General features: G+C 41.4%; 1 protein-coding gene across 6 annotated transcripts in view; it reads left to right on the top strand.

Annotated features, from left to right (window-relative positions):
• CNTNAP2 (contactin associated protein 2) overlaps positions 1-27,743 on the top strand; it is a 1,225,886-nt gene that overhangs the window by 880,323 nt on the left and 317,820 nt on the right. For all 6 annotated transcript variants that reach the window (XR_012074163.1, XM_031674555.2, XM_072964285.1 and 3 more), the window contains one exon: positions 12,741-12,868. Coding sequence is in view for 5 of the 6 variants with exons in the window: in XM_031674555.2 (XP_031530415.2) it covers positions 12,741-12,868 (128 nt within the window). In the remaining variant the exon portion in view is untranslated. The remainder of the gene's footprint in view (positions 1-12,740; positions 12,869-27,743) is intronic.

Raw genomic sequence — 27,743 nt, 5'->3', positions numbered from 1 at the left:
TCTTTCATGATTGTAAAGATCTGTGGGGACAAGTAAGGAATACTTGATACAGAGAACAAATCAGATAAAATTTTGATGTTGTAAACATTGACTAGGTTTAGAATTTTTTTCATGTCCAAGGAAGGGATCATAAATTAGGTTTCTTTTGTTGTCTTGGATGTTCAGCACTGGCTCCAAGGCTGTGAACCAGATTAAGGAGTCCAGGACCCCCACATTCTAAAGCCAAGTGCAGCTCTGCCAGCATCCCCTAATTATCTACTTCAGGTGATATAAGAGAAGCCTAAAAATTCCTGGAGAAGTTAAAGAGACCAAAGGGAGAGGTTTATTTGTAGCATTGTCAGCATGTTCAGTACACCTTTAACTGTACCACCCTGACGAGAGTGGGGAGGGGGAACTTTAGGAGAATGATCTATGCCTGCTGGCGCTGAGAGGACAGGATCGGCTCACAGTAGCCTGGAGTAGCCCTGCCTAGTTTCCAGGTGGAGGGACTCCAGCATGTTGTCAGTGCCTCCCCTTCCAGAGTTCAGAGAGATAAGAATGTTTTGTGTGCCCTGTGGGTCAAATGTAGAGCCTGTGGGATGGAGCCAGCCACAAGCTACCATGAAAGGAACCCATCCAAGGGCCATTGAGCCAGGAGCAAGATGCAAGATGAAACACACAAAAGCAGAGGGGAGTCATAAGTGATCAGATTTGTCTGCATTTGTCTGTTGGTTTGAAATAAAGCTCCAGGAGCATGAGAGAACCCAGGATATTCACTCTAATGTTGACAGATATAGGGGCTCAGCATAAGTGAAGGTTTCCCCATTGACTACTTTTGAGATGCCAAGAGTTGTCCATTAATTGCTAGAGACAAAAATACATGGAAATGTCAAGGAGGTTACACATTAAGTACACCATCCTTGTGATCATAATACACGAGGCACAGTTTTCAAAAACACAAGGAACTCTTGCTTAAGGAAAATATGTGTATAAATAGACAAAATAGTCTTCAATTCAGTTTTCCTATATAATTAAAAAATAGCTTTTCTTATACTTTATAGGAAAACAATTGAAATTATTTTAGCAGAATTTGAGAAATGTAAATATGCATCTTGCCTTAAATTCTAGAGTGGTGGAGTTCTGCTCTGTTTTTCCTAGTTTAGCCACTAAGTAGGTGAGAATACCTTAGATCAGGTATAGCTTTATTCCAAATCTTTTATCCCACATGAAAAATAAGGATGATAACTCGATAATCTCCCAAAACATATGTTGAATACTGTGCTAATAGTTTCTGGGGAAACTACATAGAACAACAAAGTGCTATTCTCAAAAGGCTACCAGTGACCCCACATCACTGAAAACTAGACCTAACATTTGTGTTTATGGCACACAATTAGGTTTGTCAAGTTTGTTCAAACAGTTACGACTTGTTCTATAATAACAAAACAAACAAGCAAACAAACATAAGTAGAATTAGAGAACTACAGGGAAGGAAAAAAATATTTTCCTCTACCTGTCTTAGGTTTTCCAGTTGGGGTCCTCTAACTGAGACTAGCCAAGGAAAGATTAGGAAGAGAAAAACAAACAGAAGTATGTTGACAGGTACATCGTGCATGTACCTACGGGGGTCCCCAGTGATGAATAACCCAAAGGGATGGTCAGAACTTGGGCTTATGGACCATCTTATGCAGAAGGGCGAGGGGTTGGGGGCTTCTAGTTGGGGGAGGCAAGTTATGAGAAGGTGACCGGGAAAAGTATGGTAAACAAGAGTTGTTTAGTAAGATTTATTATGCAGGTTTATGTCAGTACATCCTCCCATGGAAAGAGTCATTAAGCACCCTTTTCTTCCAGGTAGAGGAGAAGGCGACAGCTCTACATGTGGAAATTTCCCTTACAAAAGGGAAACTTGTGCCCTGTTTTTAGAACTTTTCCTGTGTCTACAGATCTCAATGGCCTTTAGCTCAAAATATTCTTATGCCAATGAGGCACACGTTTTGAAGTTACATATACTGATACCTTTCAGAACCAAAATGTATCATAACTTATCTATGGGAAGAAACAGTGGCCCAGACAAATTTAGTAACTAACATAGAGGCAGAGTTGCATTAGAACTCTTGACTTTAAGATCTAATTCTTTCCACTATATTAATTAGACATGAAACTTCTAGTTGAAACTACTTTCTAAAGAAAAAAATAAAACCTCAATTGCAGAAAAGGAATAATGAAAGTGGTTCAAGAGCATTCAAAGAACTCCCAATTATAAGAAAGGTTTCGTTCTCATTTCTCGCCATTGACAGTAAGCACATGCTGATTACTATTTTTGGATTGTGCCTAGTTGACTGCCATGTTTATTCATGTATTTATTCAGTCATGAAACATATGGAATGAGCTACTTTTAGGTGCCTGCTAGTATTTGGTCTATAAAGTTGTGGGAGACAATACTTCTGGCCTCAGGGAACTTGCATTCCAGAAGGAAAATCAAAGAAGAACAATTTGCGTAAAATCCTGAAATGGTTACAAGGGCTCTCTGAGAGATCCTAAACTGAACAGATAATTGTCATGCATTTGCAACAGGCCTAAGCTATTCCCATTGAAAAGGAGTAATTGAATCCGTAATTACCTTCATTTCATAGGGGACAGCGACAGGAATTCTAAAGATCTAATTGTGATGGTTGTTTTCTTAATTACTCTAATTGCTTTGTAGAAAACGCTACCTTACAACCATTGAGGAAAACTCAATAGTCAAGAGTGACTCGGGACGCCATTTGAACTACTTTAAAAATTCTACGTTATTGTGTATCAGACAGCTCTGTTGTTTATTTTAACCTCTGGTGACCCATAGATGTTGTTTCGATGATGCCAGGAATAGTCCTCCCTCTCCCCAGTCCAACCTCCACCATTCATAGAATCTGATTTCCAAGTCTTTTGTCTCATTAAGGCATTGCTTCTACTAAACATAGATGGCAAAAAAAAAAAAAAAGTTTGTCATATTATTCTCTGAAAGCGACTTTAATAGGAGTGAGGACAGAGAAAGAACGAGAGCATTCATTTCCCGTTAAAGGAAAGGCAGTGGAGTGCATCTCCAGGTGGAGAAGATGTAGAAAGATGGAGATGAGGAAGAAAAAAAAAGAAAGACAAAGAATAAAAATTCTCACTTACTTCAAAACAATGTTTCAATGAAAACTATCTTTGATTTGAACTGGTAAACAATTAGATAGTATTTGGTATTATACCCTGAAGATGTATTTCATTCCTCAGTAGAGTCTGCCTCACTTTGTGTAATGAATGTGTCTTTGAATAGTAATTTGGAAACAAAATTTGTCAGCTTCAATTGTATATCCCTATTTCCTTGCACCTGCAAAATTGTAGGGGTCAAATGAGATCTTCCATGGGAAAAGCACTGTATTTTAAAACTCTGTACAACTCTAAGTTATTCATTTTTTTCTTTTTGTTTTTAACATTTTTTATTGATTTATAATCATTTTACAATGTTATGTCAAAAGTTATTCATGTTTTTGATTTGAGACAGAAAGAATAAGAATAGTACAAAGATCCTTTAATGAAAAAGAATGCTATTGAATCTGACATCTTTAGTGGAAGATATTAGTAGAATAGTAACTATCCAGGAGAAATTCAGGAAAATTCTTGTAGATTTTTGCCTTTGACCTACTTTTTTATCGTATGTATGTAAGATATACAACTCGATGACTTGATGTATGTACACACTGTGAAATAATCATCCATCAAGCCAACTAACACATCTATTAGCTCACACAGTTACCTTTTTATTAAAGTATAGTTGTTTTAGAATATTACATTAGATTCAGGTGTACAATGTAGAGAGTCAATATTTTTATACATTACAAAATGAGATCCACAATAAGTCTAATTGCCATGTTCACCATACAAAGTTATTAAATATTATTTAGTATATTCCCTATGCTGTACATTACATCCCATGAGTTGTTTATTTTCTACTTGGAAGTTTGTGCCTTTTATCTGTCTCGCCTATTTCACTCATTCCCCCAACCCATCCCCTCTGGCAACCACCAGTTTGTTTAGTGTATCTGTGCCTCTGTTTTTGTTTTTTTATGTTTCTTTGAGAGTTTTGTTTTTTAGATTCCACATATAAGTGAGATCACACAATATTTGTCTTCCTCTGTCTGACTTATTTCACTTAGCATAATACACTCCCGGTGTCCAAACCTATTTCACAAATGGCAAGATTTCATTCTTTTTTATGACTGAATAATAGTCCATTTTACATAAATATATTGTATATGTCGATTATGTATATATATATTTCATATCTTCTTTATCTAGTCATCTATTCATGGACACATGGGTTGCTTCCGTATGTTAGCTATAATAAGTAATGCTGCGCTGAACACAGGAGTAGTTGTATCTTTTTGAGTTAGTGTTTTTGTTTTCGTCAGAAAAGCTGGCTGCTGGTTGCTGTGCCTGGGGAGACCTAGGGCTGGTGTTGGCTTGCTGGTAGGCAGGTCTGGGTCTGGGTCAGCTGGCTGCAGGGTCTGAGAGGACCTGGGGCTGGTGCCAGCCCACTGGCAGGAGGGTAAGCCCCAGCACTAACAGGCTAGAAGGGAGACTCCAGATGGCTCTTGGCAACACTAACGTGCTCATGGTGGAACAAGCCCCAAACCGGCTGCTCCCAGCATCTGTATTCCCAGGGGGGAGACCCGGTTGCCTGTTGCCTCTCCAAGAGGCTCTCCAAAATCAGCAAGTGGGTCTGACTCAGGCTCCTTTCAAAATACTGCCTCTTGTCTGGGATTCAGAGGGTGTGAGATTTTGCATGCAACCTTTAATAGCAGAGTCTCCCGATCCCTACAGCACACTGGCTCTCTTGTACACAGGCCCCACTGACCTTCGAAGCCAGATGTTCTGGGAGCTTGTCATCCCAGTGCAGGTCCCCCAGGCTGGGGAGCCCAATGTGGAGTTTGGACCCCTCACTTCTTCGGGAGAACCTCTGCAGCTGTGGTTTTCTCCCATGTGTGGGTTGTCTACCCAGGAGTGTGGGTCTTCGCTATACCCTGTTTCCGCTTCTTCCACCCATCCCATCATTCCTTCTTTGTATCTTTAGTTGTAGAAAGTCTTTTCTGCTAGTCTTCAGGTTGTTCTCATAGTTGCTCTTGCAAATAGCTGTAATTTTGGTGTGCCCCTGGGAGGAGGTGAGTTCAGGGTCTTCCTGCTCTGCCATCTTGGCCGTACCCATCTGACCTACTTTTTCTGAGTACTCTCTATGGGAAAAGTGCAGTTCTCTTTTTCCAAAGTAGCATGATGTCTGGAGATGGCTATTAGGAGGCAGAAAAGATCAAAAAGAAAGCTATAAAGACTTACAGGTAATGTGAAAACTTGTTGTTTGAACCAAAAGCTAGACAGAAGATTCCAAAACGTTTATTAACAGTCCCTGAGATGAAGTTTTGATGCTATAAAGTATTGGCATTTCCAGGATATTACAGTTGCAAATGCTGACAGTTGAACAGAACTTTACTTTTAAGCATGTCCTGGAAAATCATGATATTTTGGTTTCTGATGAATGAGATGCAGTTCTTATTTTAAAGATAGTTTGAGAAGGTGACAAGTATCAAGGTTTGGGGTAAAGGGTGCAAATTCTGAATGAGGAATTAGAATGAGACTGTGTGAAGTTGGTGGAATGCTCAGCACCGTGTTGAAACCTTGATTTATGTTAAAGAATGTTTATCGAGGTCAAGGGTAAGGAGAGGAGACTGAATGGAGTGTCCTGGGAAGAGTGTTCTGAGATCCTACATAGGAAGCAAGGTCAGTGGAATATTTAACTACTGATATAAATTTTAAAAGGAGAGTAAAGCCCCTAAAAAAGGGTTAGTAAAAATTTTATAGCCCCAGGTTCTTAGTAACAAAGTAGAAAACGCCACAGCCAAGAAATACACCACTTTACCGTTCTGAATACTAGTACTTCTAATGGGATGTACTCAGAGGAAGTGTCTTTCCCGCTGCCAAGTAGTATGTGCAACCATCTACAGTTTTTTTTTTCAATGATGTTATTAAAGTGTAACTTAAGATTGACCCATTTTAAGTATACAATTCAAGGGTTTAGTAAATTCGCTGAGTTGTACAACAGATCACCACAATCCAGACTCAGGATATTTCCATTATCCTTACAACATTCCTGGTTGCCATTGATCCTCGTTCCCACCCCCAGCCCCCAGAACCCACTAACCTACTTTCTATCTTTATGTATTTGCCTTCCTTGGACATTTCATATAAATGGATTTATAGCATATATGGTCTTCTGTGTCTGGCTTCTTTCACGTCACACATAATATTTTTGAGCTTTATTCATTTTGCAGTATGAACCCGTATTTTATTTCTTTTATTGCTGAACAATGCTTATTGCATGGATATACTGCATTTTGTTTATTCATTCACTAGTTGGTGGACATTTGGGTTGTTTCCACTTTGGGAGTATTATGAATAAAGCTACTATTAATCATCTACCTAAAAGCCTTTGTGTAGACATGTGCTTTCATTTCTCTTGGGTGGATATCCAGGAATGGCATCATTAGGTCATGTGATATATCTATGTTTAACTTTTATGAAACTACCAAACTGTTTTCAAAAGTGGCTGCACCACTTTACAACCCCATCAGTGATGTGTGGTGTTTCCAGTTTCTCCACATCCCCGTCAACACTTGTTAGTTTCTGTCTTTTATGTTACAGCTGCTCTGGGAGGAGTAATGTGGCATCTCAGTCGATTCTAATTGCATTTCTCTAATGACTAACAGTATTAAGCATCTTCTCATGTGTTGATTCCCCATTTCTATATCTCTTCGTGAGACATCCTCTGTAGCTAAAACTTCGACTTTCTGGAGTCTCCCAGAAATTTCTGCCTTAGTTGATTCTGTAGTGGAAATACATGAATGTTCACTGACTGTAATTCTGTTTGTTTGTTTCTAGAAACCAAATACTTCTAAATTCACAAAGGAGAAGAAATTCTCCTCTGCTAGAATTACAGAACAATTCATAGTGTGGTAACTTTCAAGACATCTGGTAGAAAAGCGGACTCACAATTGCAGAAGCTTGGAGTGTTTATTTTCCTTTAGGGTTTTTTGTTTTTTTCTCTTTTTACTGAGCTAAGGACAAGACCAGTCTGCCTAGAGGCATGTTTACTTTCTCTGCAGAATAAGAAAAGAAGGCAAGGGAAGAGCAGCAGAGTAAGACAGAATTCCTCAGGAAGATGGTATTGAAACAACGGAACAGGAAGGCCAGGTTTGAGAAGCAGACTCTAGAATCAAGTTTCACTGTAGTAACAACACTGAGAGAGAGAGGGCGTATGCAAGGGTCTGACTTCAGAGTCTATTTGAAATGGATGATAGGATTTTTCTAATGTATAAGCTCAGCAACAGATGTAATTAGATTATGCTAACGTGATAAATAGTTACTGAATATCCCCCTAAATCAGATTGACCTCGATTGTTGAAGATCATAACTTTCAGTGAAGGCTTGTTCTGCTTGCTAACTCGTTTTCACACAGGTGCTGAGACGGAAGTCTCAGGAGTTTTGAAGCATGCCTCTCCAGGGCTCAGCTTCTTTTCTATTCACCCACCCGTCATTTTTTGAAAGTGGGCTGAGCTGTAGGATCACAGCAGAAACTTTGTGCTCGTCAGACCACTTTATTGCCACCCAGGACTTCGTTTCCACAACCAGTTTGTTTCCAGCAGCGCCAACTGTCTTATCAGTTTCACACACAGTTGTTTGTAACCTTAAAAATCTCTGGAGTCCTATCTATATCCCTGATCAAAAGTGATTGAGAAGATAACTTTATCTCTTTTCCCTCAGCAGATAATGATGTTTTTTCCCCCATGTTTTGGGTTTGATTAAGGGATATCTGACGGTTGTCACTACAGTAGCCACCCCCTTATCCTAGGTTTGGCTTTCTGTGGTTTCAGTTAACCTCCGTCAGCCATGATCTGAAAATGTTAAATGGAAAATTTCAGAAATGAACAACTTATTCATTTTAAATAGCACACCGTTGTGAGTAGCAGGATGGAATCTCCTGCCATCCTGTTCCGTCCACCTAGAATGTGAAGCCACCCTCTGTCCAGCGTACTCTGCCCATCGGTCACTTAGAAGCCATCTGGGTGACCAGGTTGACTGTCCTGGTATCCCAGTGCTTATGTTCAAGTATCCCTTATTTTACTTAATAATGACCCCAAAGCATAAGAGGAGCGATGCTGGCAAGCAACTTGGTTATTCCAAAGAGAAGCCAAGCCGTAAAGTGCTTCCTTTAAGTGGAAAGGTGAAAGTTCTTGACTTAATAATATGCTGAGGTTGCTAAGATTTACAGTAAGAGTGGATCATCTAGCAGTGAAATTGCAAAGGAGAAAGAAATTCGTGCTAGTTTTGCTGTCACGCTTCAAATTGCTGAAGTTACGCCACAGTGCCTAATGAAGATGCAAAAGGCGTAAAATCTGTATGATAAGATACTGTGTGTGTGCGAGAGAGGGCGGATTTCTATCTTTTACAACAGTATATGGCTATAATTGTTTTACCATTAGTTGTTAATCCCTTACTGTGCCTAGTTTATAAATTAAACTTCATCATAGGTATATATGGTATGTATAGGAAAAAGCATAGTAACACAGGGTTCAGTACTATCCAGGACTTAAGGCATCCATTGGGGTCTTGGAGTTTATCCCCCAAGGACAAGGGGGGGATAAACACCGCATTAGTTAAACTGCAGCCTTTTTTGACCTTCTATATACCATTAAAAGCAGTGGTTAATTTGGGGTCGGGATGGTTCTAGATCTCTTACTTTGTATGCACATGGAGTAGGGGATGTCTGAGTGGAACATTGCAGACATCTTTGAACTTGTTACAAATAACCTGAACGTTTCAAGATAGCTACATGTACGTAAAAAGGTTCGTTTTCACCTCATCTGCCAATGAGAATTAAAAGAAAAAGGATTTGCATTGGCTTGGTAGTTTTTGGTTTTTTTCTATTTTGTTTCCCCCGACCTCTTTTTTATGGAAGATCCCAGATAGTGGAAAATTCCAGATAATCTAGATTTGAATCCAGACTCCATAGTTATGAGCTTGTGACTTGGTCAGGATAAATTCTCTGATTCTCATCAGCAAAATGGGGATAATGCTACCCCAGATCAGGAAGAACTGATTACAGATTAGATGTTATGTACAAGAAGCAGGCTGATGTACATAGGTACTCAGTGGTAGATGCCTTAGCAGTAGTAGGGTTTTCCGTGAACTGCTCGAATGCAGTGTTCTTCATATTTTTTGATCCTCACACTATCATTTAAAAATTTTTGAACACATATTTACAAAGAAGTATAAAACTAAGATATAGGTTCTAGTGAACCAATATTTTATGTTCAATGGAAAACAAGGTTTTGGAAAATGATATAGTTGAAATAATGAATGTTTTCTCTAAAATATTAATAGAAATTAATTTTTCTTTAACTGCTTTTGTAGCCATGGTGTGACCAAATACATACGATTTTATACAATCTTGGATTACTAATTTGAAGATTTGCCTTTCTGTTTTGTTCATCTTGATACTTGACTTTATTGGCTATCAGAGTTGAAAAATGCTACCTAAAGGTACATACAACTAACTAGTTAAAAGTATATTGCTTAGTGCACCTAATGAATCGTGATGTTAATTTTTCAGTTTCGTTGACCAATAATGCAAAGGTTTCAATAAAATGTAGTAAATTTCTATCATCTCTGAATCAGTTTTGTTTGCAAAATATCTGAATAATGACCCATTTCAGTATTATAAAATAAGTCTAAAACCCACTGGAACTCTACATTGATAAGATTAACAAAGACTTAAAAATTTGTGTTTCTAAGTTGTGAAAGTGTATAAGATGTGTAAATTCTTATAAGGTCACACACATACCAGTTTTGGCAATAAGATTACCTAGTAATTGGAATACTTCCAAACACTTGTCTTCAGAATGCTCTTATATTAGCACAAGATTTGTTATAAAGTAGTTACTTTTTCACTCATCATCAGTGAACCGACAATACCAAGTATGGGGCAAGGATGCTTGGCATCCTGACACGTGACTGCCTGCCATGCGGTGCAGAGTCAATCAGAAAGTTAATTATTAATAAAGTTAAGTTCTTTTTCACTGTTAGAGTGAATAAATGTCCGTTTAAGTGGTTTTTCCCCACCCCAGAGATATTCTCATGCCACTTCCCTAACTCTGCACTTGACTGAGAGGGTAGGTTGCACTATAGGCCACCATAGTCGTCAGTGGGATATTTGCTCAATAAATTACCAAGCAAAAAGATAAATACTGATGATCTGGAGCAAGAGCTGGCAAGCTGTGTCTGTAAAGGACCAGATAATAAATATTTTAGGCTTTGAGGACCTTGTGATCTCTATCACAACTACTCAGTTCTACCAGCGTAGCATGGAAGTACCTGAGACAATATGTAAAAAAAAAATTAAGAAGTGACTGTATTTGGAAGTAAGCCAAAAAAGAAATAAAAATACTATATGACATCACTTATATGTGGAATCTTTAAAAAAATGACACAAGTGGACTTATTTGCAATACAGAAATGGCCTCATAGACATAGAAGACAAACTTATGATTACCAGAAGGGAGGGGACAAGGGGGGGATAAGTTGGGAGTTTGAGATTTGCAGTTACACACTGCTATATAAAAAATAGGTAAATGACAAGGTCCTACTGTACAGCTCAGGGAACCACATTCAATACCTTGAAGTGGCCTATAATGAAGAAGAATATATATGTGTACAAATTCATCACTGTGCAGCACACCAGAAATTACCACAACGTTGTAAACCGATTACACTTCAATTAAAAAATATACATGTATAAATAAAAAATATTGGAATAACCAAAAAAAGACTATTTCAGTAAAACTTTGTGGCCACTGATGTTGCCTTTCATGTAATTTTCACATGACAAAATGTTACTCTGCTTCTGATTTTTTTTAATCATTTAAAATGTAAAAAAAAAAAAGGTAGCTTATGGTTTATAAGAGAACATAAGGGGCAAGACGAATGGTTCTCAGGACTTGGCTAGCAGACCCCTGATTTAGAGTCATGTTAAGTCCAAGTGATAATGAACTTGCAGAGAGGCTGAGCCTGAAGCTTCAGAGAAGTGCACATCATTCTAGTAGGTTACCAAGCCACGATATGTTGCTAAGGGTGACTTCATTTACTGTCCCTTTAAGAAACACTAAATATTTGTTCCCTCTCTAACATGATTTTAATTGCTACACATTCTAGTATAAGAAGTTGGGTTTGCAAAAAATTTGAGGCCAAGTCAGCAGTAGCTACATTAGTAAGAATCACAGTGTTTTTCTGCATGATCTCATTTGTTAAAAAAATTTTTTTAACTTTATTTTGGAAACTTGAGAGCATTAAAATAACTAAGGCAGTATAAAATACATTTGTTTGAGGTCTTCTGGCTAAATTCTGTGACTCCTTCCTGGGTTTCTGTGGGTCCTGACACATCAAGGAGTTATGTTCACTGACGTTCTAGAAGGTCAGAGGAGTAGATAACTGCTCCTAACAGCCTTTTTAGACAGACTTCCAAGTTCGTTCTTCTCAACTCCCTGCAAGAGATGCAAATGGCAAATCTTTAACCTGGTTATTGAACATGCTTTCTCTCTCAATCTTCTATCATCCAAAATCAGTTTTTTTTCCTGTGATCATTTGTATGTACAATTTCAAAACTCATTTACATTCAGGCTGATCAGTGCAAAAAATCATTCAAAAAGGTATATTTTGGGAGTGACTTTACATGACTTGTGCCTCCCACACATCTAGCCCCAAATGAGGGGATCCCTCAGCCACAGCAGCACAAAAAGAGGGTGACGGAGGCAGTGATTTCCTGTTAAGGGGAAATTTGTGCTGCCCCGTAGGCCACCGTGGCTCCATCCCCAGCAACACCTCCTGTGCTTCTGTGCTTCATCCTGGAATCAGTACTTTCCAACCAGCCTCGTTCTCCCCCTCTATTTAGGGTGGGAACAGGGTTGATAGGAGACCTGAAACCAGGTAAGTATAGAGTAAACAGAAGAACAAATCTAGGAGAAAAACCAAATCCTGCTTGAATCTTAAGTCCTCTCCTTATAGATGGAAATAGACACTTTGCAACACCTGCTTTGTTCTGGAAACTTCACATAAGCTCTTTCAGTTGTTAAAATAAACAAGAAGAGATGAAGGAACAAAAAGTGTCTCTTATTTAGCTGATGCACAGCAGGAAAGAAAGCCTCAGAAGCAACTGCTTCCAAGCCATTAAGGAGACAAGGGTTTTGTTTTTTGTTTTCTTTTTTTTTTAAATAGGGCTTTGTTTCTTATTTTAGGTAAAAGATCAGGTTGACTTTGTTGAACTTTTGATTCCGTGACAGCAGCAGACTCTGCAGGCGAGCTCAGCGTTTGATAAATGTGCTTCCAACAACACCGTAGTCTACTCTCAGCCTAAAATAGTGTGCTGCGTATTGTTGTGACTGTCTGGAAGTCAGGGTGTCACTTCTGTTGTCCAGAAGGCAAAGAGGTCACAGTTGCTTCTGAGCCACGCCCTGTGAGACCACCCAGTGGAAGAGAGGGAACAGCTCTTGAACTCTGGTTCTGCCTAGTAGATAGATTTCTGAACGTTTATTGGAATGTGGTCAATTGTTCGACAACTTAAATAAACAATGATCAGAAAAGACGTGTTTCTAACTCAGCCTCCTCATGCTTTTCTGTCTTTCCCTGTGATGCAGGAGGAAGGACGCTGGCTTCTTATCCTACAAAGATCACCTGCCAGTAAGCCAGGTGGTGGTTGGAGATACTGACCGGCAAGGCTCAGAAGCCAAACTGAGTGTGGGTCCCCTGCGCTGCCAAGGAGACAGTAAGTGTGCCCACAACTGTGGCTTACACCTTCTTTTCAATTTTAAATAGTGTTTCCCAGCAAATCAGAAGATGACCAAAAGCAGACTTGCTCTTTGGTGTAAACAGAGCCAAATGGAGAGCTAGGTAGACCTTTTTAAGGAGGGTGACAGCCATCAGGTCTCCAGCATTGGGCATGAAATGTGGATATCCATCGTCCTTGTATGTTCGTATGTAATGAGTGTGACTCCCTAAGTTTATGGTGATATAAGTAGCAATGCTAATAGCGCAAAAGCAGTGCTCAACAGCTGTGATTCCACGGAGGGCGGCTGTTAATGCCATTAGCATGACTGTTTCTATCACCGCAAACTGAGTTTATGGTGATATAAACGGTAGCATTATGGCTTAATGTATCATTGTAAACTTGGATTATGGTCATATAAAGTTTGTCATTATTGCTATCAAATGTCACCATCATCAGAGCTTGATGGTCCCTCGTAAGCCAAAGGTTGTTGCTGTAACTACATCTTGCTTTCGGGGTTTGGCACCACAGAGAGGAATGTGGGGCTGTGGGAAGTCAGAGAGTTAGAAGATGACCCCACCGAGTTCAGGGTACCCCTGGGACTGTATGTTGTCTGATACCCTTCAGGGTGCTTTATGTGCAGTGGGAGGGAAGTGGTGGCAGGCTGCTACGGGGATTCTGCAGTGAGCGCCCTGGGAGTCATTCCCCTCTTCTTGTCTGCACGCGATTCAGGCAGCTCTTCTGGGAGTTCCGTGCTTTTGTGATTGGGTGCTAGGCGTCGGGAGACCTAGATGCCGTTCTCTGAACAACCCGCTTGCCAGGAGACCTCAGGCAAAGCCGTCCGTTTTCTCAGCTGTAGTGATGAGAATTCCACCTGCGTCCCAGCTCCTCCTGGGGAGACCATCAGGCTGTTAGTGCCCGGATCTGGATTCCTCTTAGCTAAGCATTCTGTGAGGTGGAATTTTATTCCCACTTCCATAAATCAAGGGAGAATTAGACCTACTCAATGCATAAATGATTGCACCCACTCCAAGGGGTGCCCTAAGGAATTTTATGATGCACGTTTAACGGCTTAACTGCTTAACTGGTTAGCACATCCAGGCTGGCGGCAGCTAAACAATGCAGCGCTCCTGATGCAAAAGTGAGGTGGAGTTTGTACTGATTTTTCTCTTCGTACATAGAGAAGGTGAAAGTGCTTTCTTTAAAAGGAGACTGGTCAAAAGAGCTTCGTCATGTATTTACTAACAAAAATGCTTCATTGGTCCAGTCAAGCTTAACAGAACTGTGCAAAATACAAAACTTAGTTCCAAATGCTTAAGAAAAAGATTGACGTAAAGTAATAATATGTGTTTTTAGATATGTATTTTGAGAAATGGACTATATCGTCACTCTCAAAATAGGCAGGTTCTCACGTGTTGGCTAATGAAAATCAGTTTCATTGTGTCATAATAATTCATTAATATATAAAGGTAAAATATTTCTCATTTATCAATCCTAATTCTGATTTGAATTAGAGAAAGGGTTCCCATTAAGTAATAGATTAGCTCAATATCATTGTAAAAGCCGACTGCTGCAGACTTCTGTTACCACCCTTAAAGGAAAGATTCCAGCTACATGAAACAGTGTATGTGGGAGGGCATTAACGATTGATAGCTATACTGTTAGCTTATTTTCTCTTAATCAGTAAATCAGTGCTCGGGAAGAATTTGTTTCGTGTCTGTGGTCTAGTGCTTTACTGGGTACTCTGGTGAATTAAAAAAAAAAAGGTTCAAAGCATGTTTTGAGAAATGCACATAAAAAAATAGGAAAACACAAAATGTATAATTCAATGGATTTTGTGATGTACAGTTACTGCCACTGATGCTCAAGAAAGGAGTGATAGTATATTTCAGGCAGACTTCATATTTAAAAAGAGGAGCTAGGAAAAGTAAGGTGCTCAGTGTTCAGTTGCATTGCTTTCCTGAGGCTTTTGTCCTTAGAGACTTTTTTAGGACCAGTTGATAGACAAAGAGCTATCTTGTCCATTGACACTGCATGGTCTCTATTCTCACGGTGTTGCAAGTTCATCAACTCTTAATCCATATTACATGATACGTATTTCATGATATTTTGTGAAAACAAAAGCACAATGAACCTTTAATCGAATTATAAAGAACGCTAGAGAATACTAGAGTACTTTGGTGTCGAAAGAGAGGAGAGAGACAGAGAGAGAAATCTTTGGGGGTTTTCTTTGTTTGTTTTGGGGGGTTTCGTTCTGTTTTGTTTTTGCGTGTTTGGTTTTGTTTTGTTTTACAGACAACTCATACCTGAATTGCCAGGTAGCAGTTAGCAGTTTTGATGCCCACCTTCCCTTTAAGAATGTTCGAACATGGACACAGTAATGATACAGTGTTCACATCATAGCATTTTTCAGATTGTACACATGTATGGTTTCCTTGGATACAGCCCCCGGGAGGTGGGTAGGGTAAATATTAGCCTTTCTGTTTTACAAATGAACAAAATATTTCTTTTAAAATGTCACTTACGCAACAAATTTTTGTGCCCCCTTGCAGCCTCTGGGAGGCTCCCAGAAGCAAGGCAGGGCAGAGGATATAAATAGCGTTCTCTGCACAAGGTCAGGCTTGTTTCCCGGCTCCATTCTCATGCCCAAGTCAACAGCGGAAATTAAATTGTTTTAAAAATATGCCATCTGGGTCTTATTCCACCGCTCTCCCCACCCACTCGCATCCACTTACCAATAGAGCATGAATGTTGGGGGGATTGAATTCCAATTTTTATAATTAAAAAAGTGGCACCGTGTGTGTATCCTGTTGCTTATAGAGATTAACCTTGTGTCATTTACTGAAGTCTGTGCAAAGCTGCAGTTTAAAAAAGAAATCCACTGTTGAGAAATGTCTTTCTCTATTTGAGTAGTTGAGTGATGGCAGCCATCAGAAGCTGTCTCTTGAATTAGGTCTGGTTCTACCCCCTAGTCTTAGAGAATGAAACAATTTTTGTGGGCTCTGACCAACCGTTTCCGTGGTTTCAGTTGATTTCATCATGCCTGCTGAGTTTCATTTTTACTTTGATTCATCTGAAGTCATAGACCCATATAATCAAAATGCTAAGAAAATCAGTGAGTTCCAGGTCTGCTGCATTTTCCATAGAGTGCTGTAAAATGCTTATGCCCTGATGGTTTTGGAGCTTTTTTTCCAAATACGTTCAAATGGAAACCTCAAATCTAAATGAAACTGAAAAAGTGACTGGTGATGGATGGTTAGCTAAGATAAAAAGTGCAGTAAAGTTACAAATTCCCCTTTTAACCACGTGTATTCACCTAGGAAGAAACAAAAGAGCTATTTAGAGGATCAGAACCCCTGATAGAGTGGAAATTGTTTTAGATTTGTTTAAAGTTTTATGGAACTAGTTCAAAAATAAAGCAGTTCGGATTTCGGAGGTGGAAATCTTTTTTTGTACTATGTATAGTGAATATAATTAATTGTAGAAATAAAGTATTTGCTGGATAATTGTTTTTTTCTCAACAATATGGGGGAAAGATTTTCCATATCTCCTCTAGGGACACAGGGACTGTTAACAATTAATTAGGAGCAAGTTTGCTACAGAAGCAAGTGTTTTCAGTACACGTGGGTAGAAAGAATTCAGGAAAATGTGTTATTCAAGGACCTTTGAGTCTATGCCAGGAACCTGCTCTGGCTGTCAGCACAGGCAGGGCACTTGAGTCATGCAGGATGTTTAAGATGTAAATTCGATTTCCTAGAGCTGCAGAGGTGACTCCGAGAGGCCCAGAAGAAAAGGTAAGACAGACAGCACAGCCGTTTCAGGAATACTCAGAGGGCAGAGACAAAGCCAAGGGTGAAAGAAATAAAGATGATGATGGAGTCTTACCCAAATGGTAGTGGGCATTTCTTCTTTGGAAGCATAATCGTATGTGCCTGAGACAGATAAGAGCCACTCTTGTCTTTACTGTAAGACTTTTACAAGCCAGGGCCATAACCAGCCAGTCCCTTACCAGGAGACAAGGCAACGATTCCATCCACATGTTGTTTCTCCAAGGATAGACTGAGCATCATTCCCCGTAGGACGTACCCAGGAGCACGCACAGGCCACACCGTCTCCCTTCCAGCATCTGTGGGAGACACGCTCGGTGCAGCCAAAGAGGACTGGACCAGGAGAGAGGCTGTGGCTCATCTGGGCTCAGGAATAGACTTTAATTATGGGGAGGAAGCTACTCCCTGGGCTCTAGGGAAAACAGTATATTTCTCCCCCTTTTCTTTGCTCCTTCAGGCTTGGAAGAGACAGGGAAGGGAAAGGGCCTTGCATGCAGGTTGTAAACCAAGCCCTTTATATTCCTTTTCTCTGGTGATTCTCCCAACATCCTGTATGAGGGGGTAACTTTGTATTTTGTACCCAGGAGAAAACAGAATCAGACTCATTAGGGGGTTGCCAATAAGTTTCAGAGCTAGGACCAGAAGATCTGTGTGGTTCCAGAGCAAATTTCAGAATGGGTAAAATCAGATCATTCTCAGTAATCATTTCCTCAGGAGATGCTCCACATTCTTTCCCTTTGTCTGCTTCTTCCTGTGAAATGTAGCTGGATGCGCTTGCCTCAAGTGCAGCTAAAAGCAAGAGCAAAGAATCACAACATTCTAAGGGTGAAAGAGTCTTAGAGATGAAACAGGGCCGACCTCTCATTTTACAGCCCAGGGAACCTGGGTCTAGGGAGAGTAGGTGACTGACCCAGGGTCTCCCAGCTGGTTTATGGCAGAGCACGTGGAGAGAGTTTGACACGAGCCTTCATCTTTAGCAGTTCCCTGTGGCCAAGGTGACTGCTGAGATCCAAAGAGGGAGCTTTGACCTCGAACTCTGACCCTGCGTGCTGCCCATGAGCAGCTGAGCAGTGCAGTAACGTGGTGCTGAGGGCTTAATCTTACCCCGCTGTGAGGTCAACCATCTGGAAACCCCGACAGAAAACACAACCATAGGGATGAAGGGTCAATGACAGAAAGCCAGTGACTTCTGCTGTTTTGTTTTTTGTTTCTTTGTTTTTACTTGTAGTTCTAGGCAGGTTTTTGGCTGATAACAGCCAACACAGGGGGAAAGAAACCCAGAGTTATGGTTAGAAACCATTAACTTCTATTTCTTTCTTAATGCCCCAGCCTCTGCCGCTGTTGCCACGGGCTACAACCGACTGAGAAGCAGGAAGAGCTCTAAGAACCGGCAGAAAAAGTGAAATTGGCAGGATCAGACCCTAGGCTGACTCCCATTAAAGGCTGAGCCCTCGGGGCGTATCTGAGGGCAGCTCCAATTACAAAGGGAGCAGAGGCAGAAAGCAGGAAGCCTTCCCTTTGCTCTTCCAGACTCCAGAGTGACTTTAAAGCGTTAGAAGTAGACCGCTCCCTGGGGAAGAGTCAGCCCTTTAATATTATTTGGCTACTCAACTTTAGCTGCAAACTCACTGTAGAAATGGGAAGTAAGCTTAGTTACAGTTTGCGGAGGGGGGAGGGGAGGGATTTCTGTTTTACAGTGGATATGGTATTTGTGTGCGTGTGGGTGACTCTCCTTCCTACCCGTTCAATCACTGCTGGTGTTTGAAGGAATCGTTGCATCCCGCAGAGGAAATCCGTCCGGCTGAGTGCGTCTTGCTTCTTTTTTGCCCCCTCCCTGAGTGTCCATCCTTCCCCTGAGCTTGTCACAGGGTCCCAGGTACAGGGGGGACTTTGTTCTGTAACCTGAACCTCCACAGTCGGGTTCCTGTGCTGAACTTTCCAAGCGATCTCTCTAAACTTTGTGCAGAAGAAAGTTAGGCTTGTTCCATTGGTTCTAAGAATTCCTGGTACGAAACATGCTTGGAATCAAGAAAAATGCGAAGTGAAACAGTTTCTAACCTGTCCAGGACCTGCTCCTGGAATTTAATTCAACCTAACGACCTTTACTGAGAGAAATGGGACATGGCTACCTACCACCCTGGATCGAGGGTGAAAATTCTAACAGAGTGGAAATTTGGATGGAAGCTTGAATTCTTAGTGGGAGTTTGAAAAGGGTTTGGAAGCCTTGGGTAGTCGTTCTTTACAAACTTTAATGTGCTTAGAAATGACCTGGGGATCTTGCTGAAATGCAGATTCTGATTCAGGAAGTCTGGGACAGGACTTGAGATGCTGCTGCTGCGGCTAGTGGCCACTGGACCGCGCTCTGAGTGGCGAGTGAGAGACTGGACCGCGCTCTGAGTAGCAAGTGAGAGAGCAGCACATTGAGGAGCATCGGCTTTGGGGCCACACACACCTGCTCCACATCCCCAGGCCCCCCCTCACCAGCTATGTGCCTTTGGACAAGTTCCTTAACTTCTCTGGGCCTCCACTTCTGCCACAACCTTTTCTCAGCTTCAAATGAGAATAATCATAACTGCATTACCGAAGTGCTTCTTTTAAAGTCCAGTCCCCCGCAGCCCTTGCTCATGGCCACGGCTAAGTGTTATCACCACCATCGTTATTACATTCATTCGTTGTGGAGTGACAGGTTTGATATCAGAAACGCTCTGTTCATCTCCTGTCCTGTATCCCACTGTCTTCACCCTTGACTCTGTACCTGTTCCTGGAGAAGACCTGCCTTGTCTCCCAGCTGAGAGCGTGGCGCCCAGCCAGTAGCCTCCGTCCTAATTTGGAGGTCGTGGCCACAATAGTTGCTTGGATTTGCTGGAAGCTGCATTTGCTGGGCTCCCAAGGTGATGCCCGTCCATGCAGACAGCTCTCATTTCCTTCTTTCTCACCTCCCTTGCTGATGGCAAATGGAAACCGCCCCCTTTGCTTGCTGCCATCTTTGGAAACTGCCCTTGGAGAACCTGGAGGCCTCTAACAAAACACACAAAGAGCCCAATAACATACACAGTGCTCGCCATTCCTGATGACAGCCACCAAAGGCACCTTTCGTCCAAGTAGGGAGTCAGCTAGCCTTTTCTATAAAAGACGAGACAGGAGGTGTTCTGGGGTTAGGGACCATACTGGCTCTGTCACAACCACACAGCCCTGCAGAGTGAGAGCTGTCATGGACAATATGTAAACAGATGGGCGTGGATGGTTACAAAGAAATATTGCTCAGAGACGCAGGAGACAGGTTGGATTTGGCCTGAAGTCCAATTTGCTGAACCCTTGAACTAGATTTAAATTTTTTTTTGAAAATTTGGAACAATGTGTAGGATTTGAAAAAATGTATGGAATTATGGCAGGGTATTTTGCTGTTTTAATCCAGATTTATCTGGTTTTCATACTCAGTCACAGTATCCTTCCAGCTCACCTACTGCTGATACTGAGCAAGGATTCTCCTCCCCTTCTGCTGTGTTCCTGTCTTTCTCCGTGCAGAGATTTCTGCCTAGATGTACACAGAAGGGTAGCTCCTGCATACATGCTCAGCCTTGATCCGAGGCACTGTGTGAGTATGAAGAAGCACAGACGACATTTCTTGCCCTCAAGGAGCCCACAGAGAGTTGGCAGTCGAGATGTAAACCCTCTGAACTGAAGGTCATGCTCACCATCATAATCATTTCTCCACCTGCCATCCAGAGTGACTCCTCAAAGCTGTACATCAGATTGTAACATTTTTGACTTATAAGCAGCTGACAGCTTCCCATCGCTCTTCAAATGCAAACCCGTCGCCCCAGGCTGTAAGGCCCCCGGGACCCGCCCCCCCCACCCGCCATCCCCAGTCCCTCCTTTGCAGCCCCGCCCGTCTCCTGTCTCCAGCGCGCCGTGCTGGTTGCCACCTCGAGAGCTTCTCCTGGTGGTTTCCTCTGCCTGGACCTTTGTCCCCCTCAAGCCTCACCTGGGCTGCTGGTCTCAGCTTCAGTATTCATTCTTCCAAGCTTTCCCTGCCCCCTCAGCTCACATGGTCACCCCCACCTCACCACTCTCCACAGAACTTAGCGATCGGAAATTACCCCTGCAGTGACATGACACACGACAGTGCTGACAGCATAGACTTCACAGTCCCTAATAAGACTGCCTTTTCTTCAGACCCCAGCTGCAAGTTTAGGGGGGTTCCTTGGCCACCTGCTGTTCTGACCAACGGACTGCAGATTTGGGGGTTCACCACTACCTTCTCAGGAATCAAAAATTTACATGAATGACTCACAGAAGTCAGAAAAGCACTCTACTTAAGATTAACATTTTATTATAAAAGGTACAAATCAGGACTAGCTGGATGAGAAGGGTGAGTTCTAGGCGGTTTCAAATGCCGAGTCCCCATGTCTCCTCCTCATGCAGTGAGGACACGTCACCCTGCCAGCACATGAGCTTTGGGGATCCAGACTTCTTTATTGGGGTTTCATGATGTAGGTATAATTCAGTAAATCATCGGCCACGTGATTGAATTCAGTCTCCAGCTTCCCTTCTCCTCCCTGGAGATGGGGCTGATATCTCATGGTTCAAAGCCCCAGCTGTCTAATCCCAAGGTTGGTCTTTCAGGCAGGGCCATTCTCCATCTTGAAAGGATCTAGGACCCAACCATCAATAACAAAGACACTCCTGTAACTCAGGAAACTCCAAGGGTCTAGAAGCTCTTTCCCGGGACCTTGGGACAAAGGTCAGATACATTATTCATTATACAACCATCTCTTTTCTCTGTATGTGCACATTGTTATTACCCTCACCCCCAACAGTACATGGGAACCCAGTCAAAGATCTGCATCCCCGTGCCAAGGGCAGTGCCTGCCACTTTGAGACACTCATGTGTGTTCATCAAATGAGTATGAATTGGTTAAATAACCACAAAAAATTTAAATAAGCATTTCAGACTAACAATGGAGGCAGTGCCTCGAGGCACCTCATGATACATTGCAGGAAACTTGCAGAGACAGTAATTGCTATCGAGGTCCAAGAGAGGACCTATGACTTGATTTATATGCACAACTATTTTAACCTCAACAAGGCTTTTGCACATTTATTCATCTTAACTAAATGAAAACTTTTATTCCTTTGTACCTTGGAAATCCCTTGATTCCGATGATTATCTTCAAATTAAGGATTTTTTTAAAAACCTTTTGCAAAGTTTCTATATTTTCTCTGGCAGTTCTAAATTAAGATGCACGTGAAGTATTAAATTTATAGACCTCATTGTTTAATCTAAATTAGATTAACCCCCCCCCGGCCCTTCAGAGATCCAAGCAGACTGTTCCGCACTTTTGTTTATCCATGTCTCAAGGTTATTACTGACAAAATTACAATTAGTCAGTACTTCAGACCCATTGTTAGGGTGCTAAGCTGTGAAGCTATGAACTACCTCGCTCTGGCATAATTAAAACTGTGTTCCAGTTCACCAGTTTTATGATACCTACTTGGCTTTTCACAAAGCTGCTTTTCACAATTCTAAATAAAGACAGGCCTCGGAAACTTGGGAACTTTATTGAGGAAAACTTGGAATACAGCCTCTTCTTGAAGTTTGCTGACAGTCCTGGAGCACCAATCTCACTACAGTCATCAGGATAAAAGCATTGTACAAAACTGTTGCAGACATTATGTAAGATTTGTATTCCTATCATTAAAATAAGTCCCAATTCAAAACTCACCAGGTATACACGTATAAAACTATGCATTTTAATTTGTATCCACCTATTGAGTTGGTAAACTGCTCCATGGAACCAGATGTCCAGTCCCAAGTTAAGGATATGAGGGATCCTCGTGTCCTGGATACGCCCATCTCCATGGATGGATGTACGTATCACCTTTGAGCCAGTCTAAGAGTCAACTGTCTTAAAGTAAACGCGTAACTTCAAGTGGCCTGTAAGGGGGAAAATAACAGTTGCTAAAGCAGCACTTAATCAGGAATCTCTGTCCATCCTTAAGTATGAATAGAAGAAGCAGACTCAGCAAGGTTAGCTTGGTCTTTTGTTGAAGGAGAGGTGGTTTGCCCGTTAAGATTCTATCTGTGCCTCTTCTGTTCAGGGTTTTCCTGGTCTTAAGCTTTAGACGATGAAATGGCTCAGCCTCCTTTTCTGTAATCCGTGTGAATGATGTGTTAAGTATTCCTCAATTCCATTCTAGGAGATTATCCTAATCAATTTTGTTTTATAGTATTTAGACCTTTAGAATTTAACTGATGATACTGAATAAGATGCAAATTAGGACTTGAACCCAAAATATGGCCTGGTACTTGGCAGATACGTTTCAGTGGGTTTCACCACATCTGTGACTGGACACACGTGTCTCAGATACTCTGCTCTGGTCAGCTGTCCCACTGTCATACCTGAGATAATAGTGTGACTGGCTCAGGAAGTCAGGATTGCCATGGGATAACCTCATTTTCACTCGGTACTTGGATTACTCTTATGGTTTGACCAAAGATATAGTTAGCCCTGACTGCCTCCATCCCCAAAACAAACAAAAAGACCAGAAAGAAAAAACAAAAAACTAGCACTTTTATTAAATAGCCTAACACGTTAGATTTGTGAAAAGAGAACATGACCCAAGAATTAGAGCTGGGAAGATGCTCTGATGCATTTCATTTCTTTACCTAGGTATCTTCATTTATTCTTTACTTATGTATTCAAGGAAAATGTAGTCTCCCTCTTAATCCTTCATGCTTGCATTTGGAAAAGTGCATCTGTTATTGTTTAAGTATAAGAATAGGTTGATGCGATAAAACTAAGTTTGAGTGTTTCCTACCATGCAGAACTGACAGTTTTCCTGACTTATGCTAGTGACCCCATGTTTTGTTTTGGGGCAAATGATGCTCAGAGACTGAGATTGTCTTTGCCAACGTTTTATTTAACACATGCTCACTGCGAGGACTATCATCATTTCACAAGCCAGTAGCCTACAGGATAATGTCTCTTGATAAGCCAGTGAAGAAATAACATACTCAAAACCAATGATAGATGAATTACACTATTGTTTCAGGCAAGAGTGGGTGGAGGGAATAAAGTCGAGGTTTAGCTGATGTGTACCTTTATACAAGGAGAGGTGGCTTAACCAGCCACAAGCTGACGTCTAGCTGCCACTGAAAACAGAAGTCCCTTGTTGCCAGAGTCCGTTGCTAGGGAACGACCAGCTAGTGTTGGCAGCCAAGATGATCTTCTCTGGGCTTCTGCAAGTAAGAGTCGCCTTTGCCCCAGCAGGAGCTGTGCCCCAAAATCCCCAAAGAGCTATTCGATCAGCAGAGATCTTGCCCAGATCGAACACTCTGGGATTGTCACACACTCTGAGCGTTTGTCGTCTAAATGTCCCCTGCCCGTAGTTGCTCCTCCTTCTGCTCTTATTGACGAGCCCTGCACCCCGGGCCCCTCCAGCTGAGTGCTTATCAGCAGCCACTGCTGCAGATGATGACATCATGACACACAATCACACTTTTATATCAAACTGGTAACTTCATTCTTGAAAACGACGTCACTCTTACAAACAGCTTCACTTTTGTCATAAACAAGTGGACTTGAAATCATGTCAAACCACTGTGTGACACCCCCAAAAGAAGTTGCTGCGTCTTGAACATCCATAGGAGGTCAGACTGTCATTCAGGGTCACATCTGTAATAAAGCAAACCTTACCGCTTCTCTCTGGGACTGAGGAGAGAGAAAAGGCTCTTGACTGCACCCTGGGCCTCCGATGGCCTTGTTACATCTGAAACTGGTCATTTCTTGGTGGGCAGTGGGCAGTGTTAAGTGGGCAAAGTTGTAAGACTTTTCTTATGGCTCTACAAGTCAGCAAATCATGTTTGATAATGGCAGGAGAACCCAGCAAAAGTATCTCAGTTCGGAACATCAATTCTTAGGACTTTTTTATTTTTGAGAAAACCCCTAAGCTGTTTTTCTAATTCTTCTGGCTTATGTAACTCCAATAGCCAGGCCTTCCTCCTATCTGTTTGCTTCCCTTTGCAAGGACCACCTATTTAGGGGATCAAGAAAAAAAAATGGATGACACTTATTTTCAGAATAAAATAATATAATCTCTACTATTTCTACTCTCATGCAGATTTTCCCCTCCCTCTTGTTGTTACAGACACACACACACACACACACACACACACACACACACAAGCAGGTATGTTTACCCTCAGAATGTAGTGTCTGTACTTACTGCTCCTTCAGCCACTTCAATCCTGAACCTGCCTCATGGTAACCCCAATGAGGGGTTGAAAACTACTTGAGATCAGCGTAGTTGGAGGAACTCTCGTTAGAGATGGGGAGAAAGACAAAGGAGGTTGGAAGTCAGTCCTCCTCTCGCCCACATGCCCTGGTACCAGCAGGACTTGTAAACAGGATGCTCTAGAGTCAGCTCCCAGAATGTGCTGTGACCCAACTGTCTAGATCCATCCCAGACTTAAACCCACACTTCAGGGCTTTGTCCCAGGGGAGGGCAAATCACCTTTCCCACTGAGAAGTTAAAACTGGTAGGGAGGAAATATAATTGTCCGTTTCCCATCTAGGTTCATGACTGAGACTCCTTCTAAAATAAAAGACAGATTAATAGGAGAACAACCAAAGTTTAATAGCATGGGTACCTCCTATGTACAGGGGAGATACACAGGAGAACTGAGTAAGCCTCTGAATCCTCCAAGCCATCACCTTAAATGCCATCTTCAGCTAAAGACAAAAGAAGTAGTGGGGGATGGGAAGGCCAGTTATGAGAGGTTACCAGGAAAAGCAGAAAAGCACAGTAAACAAGAGTAAGGTTATTGTGCAGATTTAAGTTATTGCTTTCTCCATTGATAAGAGTTTCTGGAAGACACCTTTACAAATGGAGACTTCCCGTATAATGTTCATTTCTTTTACAAAATAGTGACCTCTACTCTGTTTGTTTCCGGAGCTTTTCCTCCATCTGCTGTTTCTTAAAAATAATCAGCCCTAAGTAATCAACATGCCAAAAAGGCATATTTGGGGGTGATAAATTCTCCTCCCCTTCAAAACATTGAATTAATAATGAACTAATCCTTAATTCAGAACAAATCTGTAGATATGTAGTTATAGAGTTCAATACTAAACTTCAGTCCGTGGCCTTTTGTATTGATGTTTTTAGCATCATTCCATGTTATTTCACCCAGAAAGCCATAAAGAAGTTCAGACAGAGCCGTCCTCTCTGAGAGCAGCTCTCTGCTGGGGGAGAAACAGAGCACTAAGGAGCCCTGAACTTTGCTTTCCTCTGTCAGCTTGTTGGTTACTGTTTGCGAGTAGTGCTACCCAATGGTTTTCTGTGATGAGAAAAATGTTCTTTAGCCTGTGTTGTCCATATGGTAGTCACATGGGTGGCCATTAAACATTTGAAATGTAACTGGTGTGACCAAGGATCTGACTTTTTAATTTTATTTAATTTTAATTAGCTTAAATTTAAATGGCCACATGTAGCTTGTGGCTGCCATATTGGACTGCACAGCAACAGTGAGAGGCTGCTTTAGAAACCTGAGAACCTGTCCCTGTCTGGAATCTGGTCTTCCTGGTGGCTACAAGCGGCCAGTTCTCGTCCTTCCTAGAGTAAGGAAGGATTAAAGATGAAGGAAGAGAAAAGGTGGGATTTTTTTTTTTTCCTTGGGGACTAAACCTAATGTCAGAAAAGACAAAAAAGCATCTGGAAAGATCACTCCTGGAAGACGCATAGAGCATTTTCTCAGAAGCTCCATGAGATTCCCTGTATATTAGCCAGGAAGATGGGGCAGAATGTAACACTGTAGCCACAGAATGAGTACCTTTTTATGATGAGAGGTTCCATTTCATTTGTGAATTCTACTCTTGGGAAAATTTGTGTGCATATTAGAATGTGTTTAGAAGTTTACTTCATTGGTTTTATTCTTTTTGAATTTTATGTTAATTTTAGATTATATTTTGAAATACAGTACAGTCTCAATTTTGGCTTTTTGTTTTGTTTTGTTTTTTCATTAAACTATAGTAGATTTACAACGTTGTGTTAGTTTCTGGTATACAGCATAGTGATTCAGTCATACATATGTATGTTCTTTTTTACATTCTCTTTCATTATAGGTTATTAAAAGATATTGAATATATTTCCCTGTGCTATACAGTAGACCTTGTTGTTTATCTGTTTTATATATAACAGTTAGTATCTGCTGATCCCAAATTCCTAATTTATCCCCATCCCTTTCCCCTCTGATAACCATAAGTTTGTTTTCTATGTCTGTGAGTCTGTTTCTGTTTTGTAAAGTTCATTTGTGTCATTCTTTTAGATTCCACATAAAAGTGCTATCATGTGATATTTGTCTTTCTCTGCCTAACTTCACATAGTATGATAATCTCTAGGTCCATCCATGTTGCTGTAAATGACATATTTTCATTCTTTTTGATGGCTGAGTAGTATTCCATCATATGTACAAACCACAATTTCTTTATCCAGTCATCTGCTGATGGACATTTAGGTTGCTTCCAAGTCTTAGCTATTGTAATTTGCTTACTAACAAGAAACTAAAATAACAGTATTTTGAAGAGATGTAGTTACATTACTTCAAACATCATACACATTGCAAAATAAGATGGGAGCCTGTAAGTAATTCAGACCAAGTCACAAGGAAACCAGACATAAGCATCCAGCATCCTCTCCCAGTGACATCTCAGGACACACCTCATCCCCCACCCCCTCTGAGCTGGGACAGCACATGTGAAATGGGCCAGCCAGGGAGTCTGTAAGAGACTGGTGCCCAGGGTTACCGGGGGCCAGTTGGGTGGGCAGCCCCAAGCTCCAAACTCCCAGAAGGAAAGTGGGCATTCAGTACAAGTCACGTTGTTCATACAAACCATTGAGGCCCAGTGAGGTGCTTGTATTTGTTGCTGAGTGAACCTTGCTGGAATCTAAGTTTCCAGACGCCAGCCTCCAGCCCATGGGCCTTTGCAGGGACAAGCAGTCAGATCATCTCCTTTATTCCCTCCATCCCTGGACACTGAGCTGACTCC

This window comes from Vicugna pacos, chromosome 7 (genome assembly GCF_048564905.1).
Source record: "Vicugna pacos chromosome 7, VicPac4, whole genome shotgun sequence".
In the NCBI taxonomy this organism is placed as follows: domain Eukaryota; kingdom Metazoa; phylum Chordata; class Mammalia; order Artiodactyla; family Camelidae; genus Vicugna; species Vicugna pacos.
This window is presented reverse-complemented; position numbering and strand designations above follow the sequence as displayed.